General features: G+C 41.5%; 1 protein-coding gene across 2 annotated transcripts; it reads right to left on the bottom strand.

Annotated features, from left to right (window-relative positions):
* Window positions 1-422: 422 nt before the first annotated feature.
* Window positions 423-11,950, bottom strand: napepld (N-acyl phosphatidylethanolamine phospholipase D). Of its 2 annotated transcripts, XM_088348143.1 has the most exons (11): window positions 11,876-11,946; window positions 11,423-11,558; window positions 8,577-8,652; window positions 8,424-8,516; window positions 7,604-7,741; window positions 7,316-7,540; window positions 7,144-7,247; window positions 5,994-6,159; window positions 5,773-5,921; window positions 5,604-5,718; window positions 423-1,755 (listed from the first exon to the last, which is right to left on the bottom strand). In XM_088348143.1, the coding sequence occupies exons 2-11, from the start codon at window positions 11,503-11,505 to the stop codon at window positions 1,630-1,632; spliced, it is 1,275 nt and encodes a 424-aa protein (XP_088204269.1). In that variant the 5' UTR covers window positions 11,506-11,558; window positions 11,876-11,946; the 3' UTR covers window positions 423-1,629. The 2 variants fall into 2 exon arrangements, with proteins under 2 accessions (XP_088204269.1, XP_088204270.1); XM_088348144.1 differs by lacking the exon at window positions 11,423-11,558 and having other exon boundaries at window positions 11,876-11,950.
* Window positions 11,951-12,871: the final 921 nt, after the last annotated feature.

Here is a 12,871-nt window from a genome sequence, read left to right as displayed (position 1 = left end):
AATTTTTCGCAATTTTGGGTCGGACTCCGATTTGTTCGAACTGAGAGGCGTTTGAAAACAGAGGTTCCACTGTATTGTGGTCTGCATCGGTTTTTTTTGGTGAAAATCTGCACTTCACTGCCACACAGTGGTCGTTTCTATACCAGCATAGCACTATGAATGCAACCACCCATTCATTTTCACTTATCCTCACGACGGTTGCGTGGGTGGCACAGCCTATCCCAGCTATTTTGGGGCAGTGGGCAGGGGACACCCTGAACTGTTCGCCAGACAGTCGCAGTGCGCACACAGACATACAACTCACTCTTTCATTCTCACCTAGGGACAATTAACCTGGCATGCATGATTTTGGAATGTGGGAGGAAACTAGAGTGCCCAAAAGAAACCCACGCCGGGAAAGGGAGAAAACGAATGCAACTAAAGAAAAAGACAAAGCAATTTATTAATCATTCCACCTATATATTGGTGACTCTGAAACATGAAAATGACATTCAAATCTGAGTGCAATTACATGATTGGCACAGCATTTTTGTCTTCTAAAATGACACCCAAAAAAGGAGAAAAACATACAGGAATGATAAATGCATTCACATGAAGCTGAAGCCAACTTAAAAAAACTTTAGCAACAACGTGTTTTAGCTATCCTTGATGACACACAACAGTGATCAGGGACAATGTTCCCTCTAATTTTCCACGGGTCTGGGCATTCACACAAAGTGGGTGAGCAGCGCTTGAAACAACAGTGAGCCACCATAATCCCAAGTGTGGCAAGATAATTAATTATCAAACATGTCCAAAACATGACAAGTTACATTTTGCTGAGTTTCCGGCAATGCAAAATTATTTTTCTCTTTTGAATGAATTGACTCATGTACTATTGCAAAGGTTGTACGGCCTACAAACGTCGTTTGTTCTTACAATTCTTTCACAAGATATCAATTTCTTTTTGTTTCCTGACATATTTTGTCGCATAATATTAACATTTTTGGGGGCTTATTTAGTCGGTTGTAAGATACAGAACTGTACTTAATCACATTCTTTAGTGGAAGTACAACTTTGGCAACAAGATTCACTTGATATAATTGGAAATTATTTGAATGCAACACAAACTGTTTTTTCTTTTTTTCTGTGTTTTTTTCTACTTTATTTTTAAATTCCTTTAAAAAAAATCTCATTGTGTTTATTTTTTCCGAGCCGTTACTTTTTTCTTTTTGTTCTCTATTTACTTTTTTCCTACATTTCTATTTCTTTTTTTCTGGCTTTTTTTCTAAATATTTCCTTCTTTTTTCTCTTCCTTTGATTTCTTTTTTTTCTCAGCTTTTCAGTACTTTTTCATTTTGGTATTTTTTTCTTTTTTATTCTATTGCCCCATTCCTTTAAGTCATTTCGTGCATAATTTTACATAATATTTGGTCATGTTGGGATTAAAGAAGCAAAAACAACCTGAAGAGCCGTTTAGGACCCGAAAGAGCCGGTTCCTTTTAGTGAGTCGAGCCGAAGAAGCCGGTTCTCGACTTTACTTTTCAACTTTGTTCGACATTGACTTCAAAATACCGCATTTAGGACACAAACTGAGAATGTGCAAGCAGTGCGGAATTGCGCACGCGCGAAGCTTAGAGGGAACACTGATCAGTTATCAGCAGAAGAAGACGTCAAAAGACGAGACTCTCCGTGGTTCAAGGTAAAAAAGGATTCCTGTCGTAGGCCCTTCCGTTCCAGAGCTTCTCGGAGGTGACGAGGCGGGTCCAGATAGTGCTGAAAAATGCATTTGTAATAAGTTTGACTGGAAATGTGTTGCCTGGCCAATTTTCTCAAGTGCTCACGTTTAACTAACAAAGGCTAACAAAACTATGCTGGTAACTCGGGCCGCAACAATTTTTTTAACAGTCGCAAGTCACAGACTATTGATAGATGTCCTAATGATGAGTAAAATATCCAGATAACTATTTTTTCCTTAAATTCATGAAGTTAATTATACGGAAAATGCTTATAAACACAGGAAATAATGGTACGATTATCCATCCATCCATTATATGCACCGCTTATCCTCAGTAGGGTCGCGGGGGTGCTGGAGCCCATCCCAGGTATCTTTGGCAGTGGGCAGGGGGACACCCTGAACTGGTTGCCAGACAGTCGCAGGGCACACAGAGACAGACAACTCCCTCGCTCATTCACACCTAGGAACAATTTGGACCAGACAATGAACCTGAAATGCATGATTTTGAAACGTGGGAGGAAACCCACGCAAGCACGGGGAGAACATGCAAACTCCACACAGGAAGGTTCGATCTCATGACCTCAGAACTGTGCCGCACACGTGCTAACCACTGCGCTGCCTTGGTACGATTAAAAATACATTATTTATTTGACATACTACAGATTCATACAAATATCAAATACAAATCTATAAGTAATGGGACACAGTCAGTAGAGACATAAATCCATGGGTAAACCTCTGTCCATTTTTTAGTAACAGATAAATAAATAATTAAAATCAAGTAAATATTTGTATCCTTGTAAACCGAGAACAAGCTCATTAGCAGCAGTTAAACAGTAAATAATATAAATACGTGCATTTTGTGAGTTACTTTGAGAGGACAACTGCATAGTATGTGACAAAAGAACTCGATGATTCTCAACAGTTTGAAATCAGACGGTTTTAACAATTGATGTTTGTTGTTTTTAACGTTTTAAAGACCGATGTTTGTTCTTCAGACTGCATGTGTTTAATTTCAAACACCTTTGTCAGGCACCGTATGGCATAACACTCAAGTACCGTATTTTCCGCACTATAAGGCGCACCGGGTTATAGGGCGCACCCCAAAAAAATAGTTTTTGGTCCTATTTTTGACATATATAAGACGCACCGGATTATAAGGCGCTACAATGGGAACGTGGACAAAACAGTCAGATAGTTCAGTCCAACTTATTACCCCCTTAACATTCCGAAAGCTTGCAAAGACGCAAATACGTGTCGAGAACACGTGCGAATGCGGTGTCCGTAAGATGTCACTCAAATGCATCGTTCCATCATTCGGAAGGTTAAAGTCTTGGGATTCAAGAAATGATAACCATTCCTTCGTATCTATTTTCTTTTTCGCTCGCAACTTTACTGTGCATATGACAATAAACACTTGGAATTGAGTTTAATTTAAAAATAGACACTCCATTCTATCCATTATCTGCACCGCTTATCACAGAAACATCGAGTTCAGTCTGAAACAAGACAATATAAAACCGGGAATAGCTCACCGAAGTCATTGTGTTCATAATAATGTGCAGGCAATGTCCTCTTATATCCGTGAGGGTAGTAAATCCAGGAGAATACAATATTTACAAATACAGAATAGAAAAAAATGCTTTCTCTATGCCATCGGCCACATGCTATACGCATTCATCTTTTTCGGCCAATTGTAGGCTTTGTTTCGCTGTTTAAGCCAATGGCAGCCTGTACATTATAAAAAGGATCCGCCTCTTGACCTCCGAATAACTTTAGCCAATAGTGATCGATTCAACTGATGATTGACACATCTTTTTCGGCCAATTGCAGGCTTTGTTTGCCGTTTGAGCCAATGGCATTCTGTAAATGATAAGAAGGATCCGCCTCTTGACCTCCGAATAACTTTAGCCAATAGTGATCGATTCAACTGATGATTGACACATTGGTTAGCCAATGAAACGCCGGTAAATAAATCCCACCATCCACCGCGTACTACTTGGCGTTCGGGGGAAAATCGAGTCTGCGGCTGCAAGTTAGTTGGAAAACTTAATGTTGATCCATAAATAAGGCGCATTGTATTATAAGGCGCATGGTCAGCTTTTGAAAAAAATAAAGGCTTTTAGGTGCGCCTTATAGTGCGGAAAATACGGTACTCGTTCAGAGCGAAATATACATGTATAAAATACACAATGCATGTCAGTTTTGGCTTAAATGTTACTTGAATCTTACTGAGGCGAGTCACACTCTGTTTCATTCAACTGTTCGTTGTGCTTTGACTTTAAATGTTCGTGCATCACTGAGGTACTGCCATGATACGCAGGTTCTACTTTGCAAGTAGTCTTTTTATTTTCCGCTTCGGAGCTAAAATGCTCCCAAACTTTAGATGTTTGTATATGTAAAGGTTACTTATAATTGCCGTCATTTCAATGTTACCGCTTGAGACAGAGACGCTCCTGCTCATGAGCGACTCTGAAGAGATTATAATCAGGGTTGGGTAGAGTTCCCTTAACTTGATTACTTTCAATTACTTTTGGATTACTCAAATACCAAATATGCTAATAAAAGACAAAATAAACTAATTATGAATAAAATTATGACTCACAACACGTGGTAAGCTTTCTCTCCTGGCTTTGATCTCTGGCAAAACTAACATAAAATACGACAGGAACCAAATGAAAATAAATCCAAACAGCTTGCAACATCATTTTTTGCTGTTCCATGTGTTCCGTTACTCCCCACGCCGGCACAAAATTTAGTAATTTTATTAATATTTAGTTCATTTTGTCTTTTATTAGCATATTTGGTATTGGAGTAATCCAAAAGTAATTGAAAGTAATCAAGTTAAAGTAACCCTACCCAACCCTGATTATAATCATAATGCCTCTGTTGCAGAAACGTGTCCGGCAACAATAGTCGACAATGGAATTCATAGTCAACTGTATCTACAATCATTTTTTGTCGACAACATTGATTACAGTGGGACCTCGCTACTTCGCGGTTCGACGTTCGCGGCTTCAGAGCTTCGCGGTCTGTAATGGTTAAAAAACAAACAAACAAACAAAAAAAACTCTCGTCACTCCCGGGCCGCGCGACGGAGCGAGTTCGGCGGACGCGGCGTCACACGGTGCGACGCGAGAAAAAGCGGCGGGCGTGATAAGGCTACCCCCGTAACTCGGGGGAGCCCACTCGTTCGACGACCCCAGTAGCGCAGCCCGACGACAGGCGGCCGTCCGCGCGCGGCGGGCAAAAGGTGGCGGACGTGCGCGGGACCCCCGTAACTGTGTCGGTGTCGTACGTATCGCGCCCGAAAATACCTGCGCCGAGGGTTAGGGGATCGCTCGCGGGAGCGACCGAACGGCACCCGCGGTGCGGCGCAAGTAAAAACCCTGTCGTGAATTTGTCTCAGATCGTCCCGGGCAAACGTAAAATCGCCCAGCTGTACGACTCTTAGCGGTGGATCACTCGGCTCGTGCGTCGATAAAGAACGCAGCTAGCTGTGAGAACTAATGTGATTTGCAGCTGCGATTGGCTGGCAACCAGTTCAGGGTGTCCCCTGCCCACTGCTCGGAGATGGCTGGGATGGGCTCCAGCCCCCCTGCGACCCTAATAAGGATAAGCGGTGCAGATAATGAGATGAGATTTTTTTTTTGAAGGGTCGTCGCTACTTTGCAGATTTTCACTTTTTGCGGGTGGTTTTGGTCCCCATTAACCGGGTCTAAGAAATAATAATTTTTAAAAAAAAATGTTTTTTTTTCTTTTTGAAGGGTCGCCGCTACGTCGTGGATTTTCACTTATCGCGGGTGGTTTTGGTCCCCATTAACCGCGATAACCGAGGTCCCACTGTAATCGTCGCAGCCGCACAGGTTAACACCATTTTGATTACCTCGTGGGCTAGAGCAAACGTTCCCCAGTGGATGGCCAGTGAGTGTTTGGCCTGAAGGTCCATGTGAATCTGTACCGCCTCCTCAGGGTCCACATGCTGCCCTTTCATCATGTACCTGCAAAAGCATAACCAAGTTTAACAGGTCTCAATAAGGAGAAAAAACACCTACCTTGGCAAGTATGCTCCAATGGGGATCGCCGCAAGGTGAAAGGGCCCCAAATGTCTCCCTATCTCACTGAACACCGAACAGTAGCCGGTGTCACCGGCAAAGAAAAAGCGGTGGTGAGGACCTAAAACGGCCCAGCTGGCCCATAAAGTCTGAAGATGGAGGATGTTCATTGATAACAATATCCGTTCAAAAGCAGCGGGAGAAAATGGTGAGTCAAGCACCTTGTTCTTGTCCACGACTCTGCGACTGCTCCAGTGCTGAGACGGCGTGCACACCAAAGTGACTGCCTCACGAGTCGGGACGCAGGTTTGCTCCCACCAGTCCAGCTCCGTCACGTTCTTGCAGCCCTCCTTGGACAGCCAGTCTTTCAAGCCTAGGGGCACGAACCTGCCGGTAAGAACCGTGTATTGTCGATAGGTGACCCTCACAGAAACTGTAAAACTAAACACCGGATCTGGAACAAATGTGTTCATGATTGTTTCCCACTTATAGTTGATGCTTCACAATAAATTATATCTTTATGTTTGAAGTCTGAAATGTGGCAAAAGTTCCAGGGGGCTAAATAGTTTTGCAAGGCACTGTATAACAAATCCATTCAAAGATCAAAGCGGCGCTGCCACGAGCGGCTGCCTTTTCCAGCAGCTGCCCTATTGTTTTATTGTCTGCTCCTATCTTCGGTGTTTTTTTTTCTTCCCGTTTTGACAACTATACTATGGATTACTTCTATCCTATGGACATGGGTTTTAGCGCACAAAAATGCGTTAATTCAAGGAATCAACTCCTTGCCCTGAGAATTCTCGTGCCGGCGTGATGAAGGAAGGGGCCTATCGTGGAAGAAGAGCCGGAGCTAGCTAAGGGGCTAGCGGCGTTATAAGTCTTCGGTACCATCCGTAATCATGGTAAATGCGAACTCACGACCAAATAAGATCATCGAGTGCTGGTGGAAAACATCGAAGCGCACAGGGAGCGCAGTTGCTGTGTTTTGCGGAAACGTGGCTCACGTTTAGCATTCCGGACGCTAACGTGTAGCCACCCGCAGCTACCCGGAGCTATCCGGCTTCAACGTCGCTATACAGAGACACGAAAGCCGGGGGGAATCGGAGAGGAGGCGGACTTGCTAACACGAGGTGGTGTATCCCTGGATTTTCATAAAGAAAAGATTTCCATCTGCCGCTGGGATGTCGAACTTTTGGACTAGCGTGACGTCATCCACTCCGCTACAAGCACCCCTAGGGCATCATGTTAATCTGTTAATAAACAACGGGGTATACTGCTGGAAGTGTGAATTTCCCTATGGGGATGAATGAAGTATCTATCTATCTATCTATCTATCTATCAATCATTCGATGAATAAAAACATGGGGCGCCTACCAGAGTAGCTCCGCTCCAAAACGTACGTTTAGGCTTGCAACTGTTCCAGCATCAAGGTGATCGTAGTGGGAATGACTTATGACCACGACATCAATACGGGGCAACTGCAGAACAACCACGGATACAAAGCACGAGTCAATTAAAGTTGTGGATGTGTGGCTGGTCCGCATACCTGCTGCACACTGCAAGGTGGCCCTCTGTATCGTTTGGGGCCCACCAACTGGAAAGGTGACGCTCTCTGGCTGAAGATTGGATCCGTGAGAACGATCAACCCGTCGATTTCCGCCAGAACAGTGGCATGCCCCAGCCAAGTGACTCTTAGACCAGGACCAGAGAGCGAAAGGGCCGGGTTGTGGACAAAGTGCGGCTCCACAACGGGTAGCTCTCTGTCAAGAACCTGAAAGGAGAAAAATACTTAAATTAAAAATGATATTTCATGTGCTAATTTGGGATTCTGTACCTCTTTACTAGTCGGTACGTTGCTAAGGTTTTCGTCCATCAAGTAGAATCGGCCCGCCGTGGAGAAGGTGGGAAACCTCCACGTGGGCCAAGGATTAGTAAAGCGGCCGTTATTGTCTCGACAGGACCTCGTCACGTCCTGTGACAAAAATAAACTAATTTGGACTATTTTCATTACTTGCTTTTTCATTTGAGAAATGAAATTGTGAGAGACACAAGTGGAGTAGTAGTGGAACTGAGCAAGCGTGTGGATAAGAGAGTACATGGTTGGTTTGGACACATGGAGAGGATGGATGAAGAGCGAATGTTGAAGAGGATCTACAAAGCAGAAGTCAATGGAAGGAGACCAAGAGGAAGGCCACGATTGAAGTGGATGGATGGTGTTGCAGGAAAGAGGTCTAAATCTAGTGGATGCTCGAGCTCTTGTTGGTGATAGGAAGGAGTGGAGAGGTGTTGTGAAAGGATAGTGGGATTGTGGATGCGTTCTAAAGGATGGGCTGGGCACCAGTATGATGCGGCAGGGGTAAACCAGTGAAAGCTGTCGGGCCCTGCTGTTGAACAGAAGAGTGTGTTGTGTCACCCTGACCCGAGTGACACGGCCGCTTTCTTGTGTCCTGTTTCATCTGGAGGGACGAAAGCTAGACCGACTTAGGTGCCCAGGTGCCAGGTCCAAAAATGTTTGTGTGTTTTGTTTTTTTTTTGCTATTTTTTTCCCTTTTATTTTCATTGTTTTTGTATGTTTGTCTTTCCCCTCTTGAGGGATATGACCAAGGTAGATAGATAGATAGAATAGCTTTTCATTTTTAAAAGTGATAAAAGACCTTCATGTTTTTAATAGATGGCTTGCTTCTCCGAGATGCATCAAAATGAGGACCAACTTCTCCACCTTCTGCCCCGGTCAGCCTGACACCATCCTGTCGCAGAAACCAATGGACATTATCACGCTTGACATTTGGGGCTTCATCGAGTCTTACCTCCATTAAGTCGTCTCCCTCCTCGGTGGCTCTTCTGTCGGATGGTGGTAACGTTTCCATGGTTTTAGCTCCGCATCTAGCAAGTAAACAATGACAGTGTTCCCTCTAAGCTGCACGCGTGCGCAATTGCGCACTGCTCGCACATTCTCAGCGCACAAGAAAATCTAGCCAGCGTACAAAAATGAGGGCTCAAAATTACTTATTAAGAAGCGACTTAAGTCAAAGTTACAGTGCATGAACGTAAAAATACACAGGTTCCCCTGACGTTGTGTCCTAAATGCGGTATTTTGAAGTCGAGTCGAAGGAGAACGAAGTTGAGTAAAGTTAGTAGAGTATGTCGAGAACCGGCTTCTTCGGCTCGGCTCACTAAAAAGGAACTGGGTCTCTTTTGGGTCCTAAACGGCTCTTCGGGTTGTTTTTGCTTCTTTAATCCCAACATGACCAAATATTAAGTAAAATTATGCACAAAATGACTTAAAGGAAGTGGGGAATAGAACAAAAAAGCAAAAAAATACCAAAATGAAAAATTAGTGAAAAGCTGAGAAAAAAAAACAAAAGGAAGAGAAAAAAAGAAGGAAAATTTTTTGAAAAAAGCCAGAAAAAAAGAAAAGAAAGAAATGTAGGAAAAAAGTAAATAGAGAACAAAAAGAAAAAAGTAACAGCTCGGAAAAAATAAACACAATGAGACTTTTTTTTTAAAGGAATTAAAAAAAAAAAGTAGAAAAAAACACAGAAAAAAGAAGAAAAAGTTTGTGTTGCATTCAAATAATTTCCAATTATATCAAGTGAATCTTGTTGCCAACATTGTACTTCCACTAAAAATGTGATTAGGTACAGTTCTGTATCTGACAACCGACTAAATAAGCCCCCAAAAATGTTAATATTATGCGAGAAAATATATCAGGAAATAAAAAGAAATGGATATCTTGAGAAAGAATTGTAAGAACAAACGACGTTTGTAGGCCGTACAACCTTTACAATAGTACATGAGTCAATTCATTCAAAAGAGAAAAATAATTTTGCATTGCCGGAAACTCAGCAAAATGTAACTTGATGTCAAGTTTTGGACATGTTTGACAATTCATTATCTTGCCACACTTGGGATTATGGTTGCTCACTGTTGTTTCAAGCGTTGCTCACCGACTTTGTGTGAACGCTCAGACCCGAGGAAAATTAGAGGGAACATTGCACAATGAAATTATTATCTTGAGTAAACATCTCTGTCATTCAAAAGCCATTCCAGGAGTGAAACTGCAAGAAAGTGAGACCAGCAGAGCACCATTTCTGTATTTGCATGCGAGTTAGCATTACGTGATAGAAAAGTTCAAGCTAGGTCAGGATTAGAGGTAAGATCTTGGGCCAAGGTTCGGACTTAAAATGTCAATCATTAAGTCGGGCTTTTTTTTTTTACTACGTTGAAGATCTGCACAGCATGCACTTACTTTTACTTAAGTAGGTACTTGGATAAAGAAAATGCTTACCGAACTATCAGTTTAACTTAAAATCACTATATTCAAAGAAATTTCCCTCCTCAGTGTTGGGTCAGGTGTCATTTCTGCTTCTTGCCTATAGCTTACAAGCTTTACAAACTTTCTTTCTGCTTTTTGGCCAAATGTTCGACTATTTGTTGCTTGTAATATGCAGATTTTTTTTTTGGGGTGCCCTTTTCATACCTGTCAAGCTCCAGGGCTCCATGGCCTTACAAACTGTCGTATTTTCCCTTCAAAATACAAAATAATCTTAGACCATTTTTTTTTCAAACGTATTTATTTAGGTAGTTTAATAAGTTATATTTTACATGTGTTTCATCATATCATATATATTGTTATTTGAAATTTTGTTACAGAGTTGCTCGACATGAATGAGTGTTATTATAAAAAAAGTTCAAAAATTAAGTAGATTGGACGTTCACTGTAGAAGGAAAAAGTACATGAAAATATAATTAAGCAGAATTTTCTTATTCAAATTATGAATTCATTCTCTGCATTAAATTATTGTTGGTAATATACTGATTAAAGGGATAACCACAAACCTGTCATTTTTCATTTTCTCCTTTTATACTTCCTTTTGTTCTTAACTTTATACAACATAATCATTCGTAATGTAATGCATCAAAGCAAGTGAGCCGTTTGAGAGCCGGCTCTCTCTGAGTTGAGCCGAAAAAGCCGGTTCTCTAAAAAGAGTAAAAAGAGACTGACTTCCTTTCACTACATAACTACCACATAAAATCCGAGGCGGCAGACGCATGCGCACAGTAGCATCAAACTGCTCACTTCGTTTGCAACGGAAAAAAAACGATACTGAGATAGAGGCTACCGCGGCGAAACTCGTTTGACTTGATTGATTTGCCGTTTCGTCATAGTCAGTGTATACCGGATGGTACCCGTAATTGAAAAATATGTGTTTTTCCGTACAGATTTTCTTGTACGTCGTACAGGTCTTAAAATACATTATAAACGTACTTTGTACGGCAAAAACGTACAGGTTGACAGGTATGCTTTTTGTTCAGTATCATTTTTGTTCACACTTAGGCACAAAACTGTTCATTGAGGCGCAACACTTGCAGTGCACTCTAGAGGGACTCAGCGGTCCCAGGCGGCATAGTTCAGCCAAAACGCACAGCTACACACGGTCAGAGTAAAGCTTTGTGTTTACTTTGGCGGCAAATAAAAGCTTCGGGTTGGTTTTGGGCTCCTTTAACAAACCAAGTTAATTCGTCGGGTTCGGGTTATATGCCCGCGACACACGTCGAGTCGGGATGAATTTTTTAGGCCCGATCTTACCTCTAGTCAGGATGTTAGGAAAGCAGGAAGTGCATGACCCCCTTCCCCTTCGTTAATATTTACTTCGAAGAAAATTGTATGTAAAGATCTCTAAAGTATTTTCCAGCTTTGCCCGAAATGATAGATGGTCCGCGAGGCGTCCTCATTTAGCGGTGATGCCTTCACTATCCTGTGTGTTTTTGAGTATCCCCAACAGTCGCTGTGAAAAGAATGTGACCTGTGGTTGAGAAAAGGTTGCACAGGCTGCCATTTCGCTCTCAAGTGATCACAATCTACGCAAACGCACAGATCATCCTATAAACAATGCGCAACTTTAAATAAGATAAATCACAAGTTCTGTCACGTTAGTTGAACAGCTATCGAGTAAAGGTGCCTTTTGTAAACAGAAAACTACTCGCGTGCGGTATTAGTGATTAGCAACAGAGAGACCACAATCTTAAATACAGCTTGTCACATGTATACAGAGCAGACTAAAGACGTTTGAATGACATTTTTCAAAACAGTGAGAGAAAATACCGTCAGAAAGTCGCTGAATATTGAAGTCTTGCTTTGAGCAGAGAGGAAGTGGAAGGCTGGATAGGTGACTTGATGACGTCACCAAGTCACATGACTATTCGCTGGCAATCATTGATTCTGTAATTATGTTTTTAAGTTTATATGATGAAATAATTGTATTATTTTGTTATTCATTTATCTATTCATCATTTTATTACGATTACATAATTTTGTTACGTAATGATTATAAAAGTGAGTGTGTACTTTAGATTAAAAAAAAAAACGTAATTCATTACCAGGGTTGGGTAGGGTTACTTTAACTGGATTACTTTCAATTACTTTTGGATTACTCCAATACCAAATGTGCTAATTAAAGACAAAAGAAACTAAATTTGAATAAAATGACTACATTTTGTGCAGGCTTGGAATACATGGAATGGCAAAGATGATGTTGGCAAGCTGTTTGGATTTATTTTCATTTTGTTTCTGTCGCATCTTATGTTAGTTTTGCCGGAGATCAAAGAGATCAAAGCCAGGAGAGAAAGCTTACCACGTGTTGTGAGTCATAATTATATTCATATTTAGTTTTTTTTTGTCTTTTATTAGCATATTTGGTATTGGAGTAATCCAAAAGTAATTGAAAGTAATCCAGTTAAAGTAACCCTACCCAACCCTGTGCATTACAAAAAATATTGATTGAAATAATTATCAAAAAATATGAAACTTATAAACTTGATTTTTTATTATACTTCTTGTAGGTCGAGAAAATAGCATTTATTTTGCATAACATGAGCCTCACCTAAAGGGAGTAAATGGTAAATGGTAAATGGTATGCATTTATATAGCGCTTTATAAGTCAATGAAGACTTCCCAAAGCGCTTTACAATGTGCTTCACACTTACCCATTCACACACACATTCACACACCAATAGCGGCCATGCAGCCATGCAAGGCGCCGACCTGCTTATTGGGGGCATTGGGGATTCAGTGTCTTGCCCAAGGACACTTCCACATATA

The sequence above is a fragment of the Urocampus carinirostris genome, chromosome 11, assembly GCF_059441175.1.
Source record: "Urocampus carinirostris isolate Australia breed hairy pipefish chromosome 11, RoL_Ucar_1.0, whole genome shotgun sequence".
NCBI lineage: Eukaryota > Metazoa > Chordata > Actinopteri > Syngnathiformes > Syngnathidae > Urocampus > Urocampus carinirostris.
Note: the sequence above shows the minus strand (reverse complement) of the source record. Positions and strands in the feature narration are given on the sequence as shown.

What these genes read in the sequence shown, in the direction of transcription:
- napepld (XM_088348143.1), bottom strand. Translation starts at nt 11,505, where the DNA reads ATGAGGACGCCTCGCGGACCATCTATCATTTCGGGCAAAGCTGGAAAA. An exon ending in TACATACAATTTTCTTCGAA is followed by an intron (nt 8,653 to 11,422) that starts GTAAATATTAAC and finishes TTTACTTGCTAG; the next exon opens with ATGCGGAGCTAAAACCATGG. An exon ending in GAGTCGTGGACAAGAACAAG is followed by an intron (nt 5,922 to 5,993) that starts GTGCTTGACTCA and finishes CTCCATCTTCAG; the next exon opens with ACTTTATGGGCCAGCTGGGC.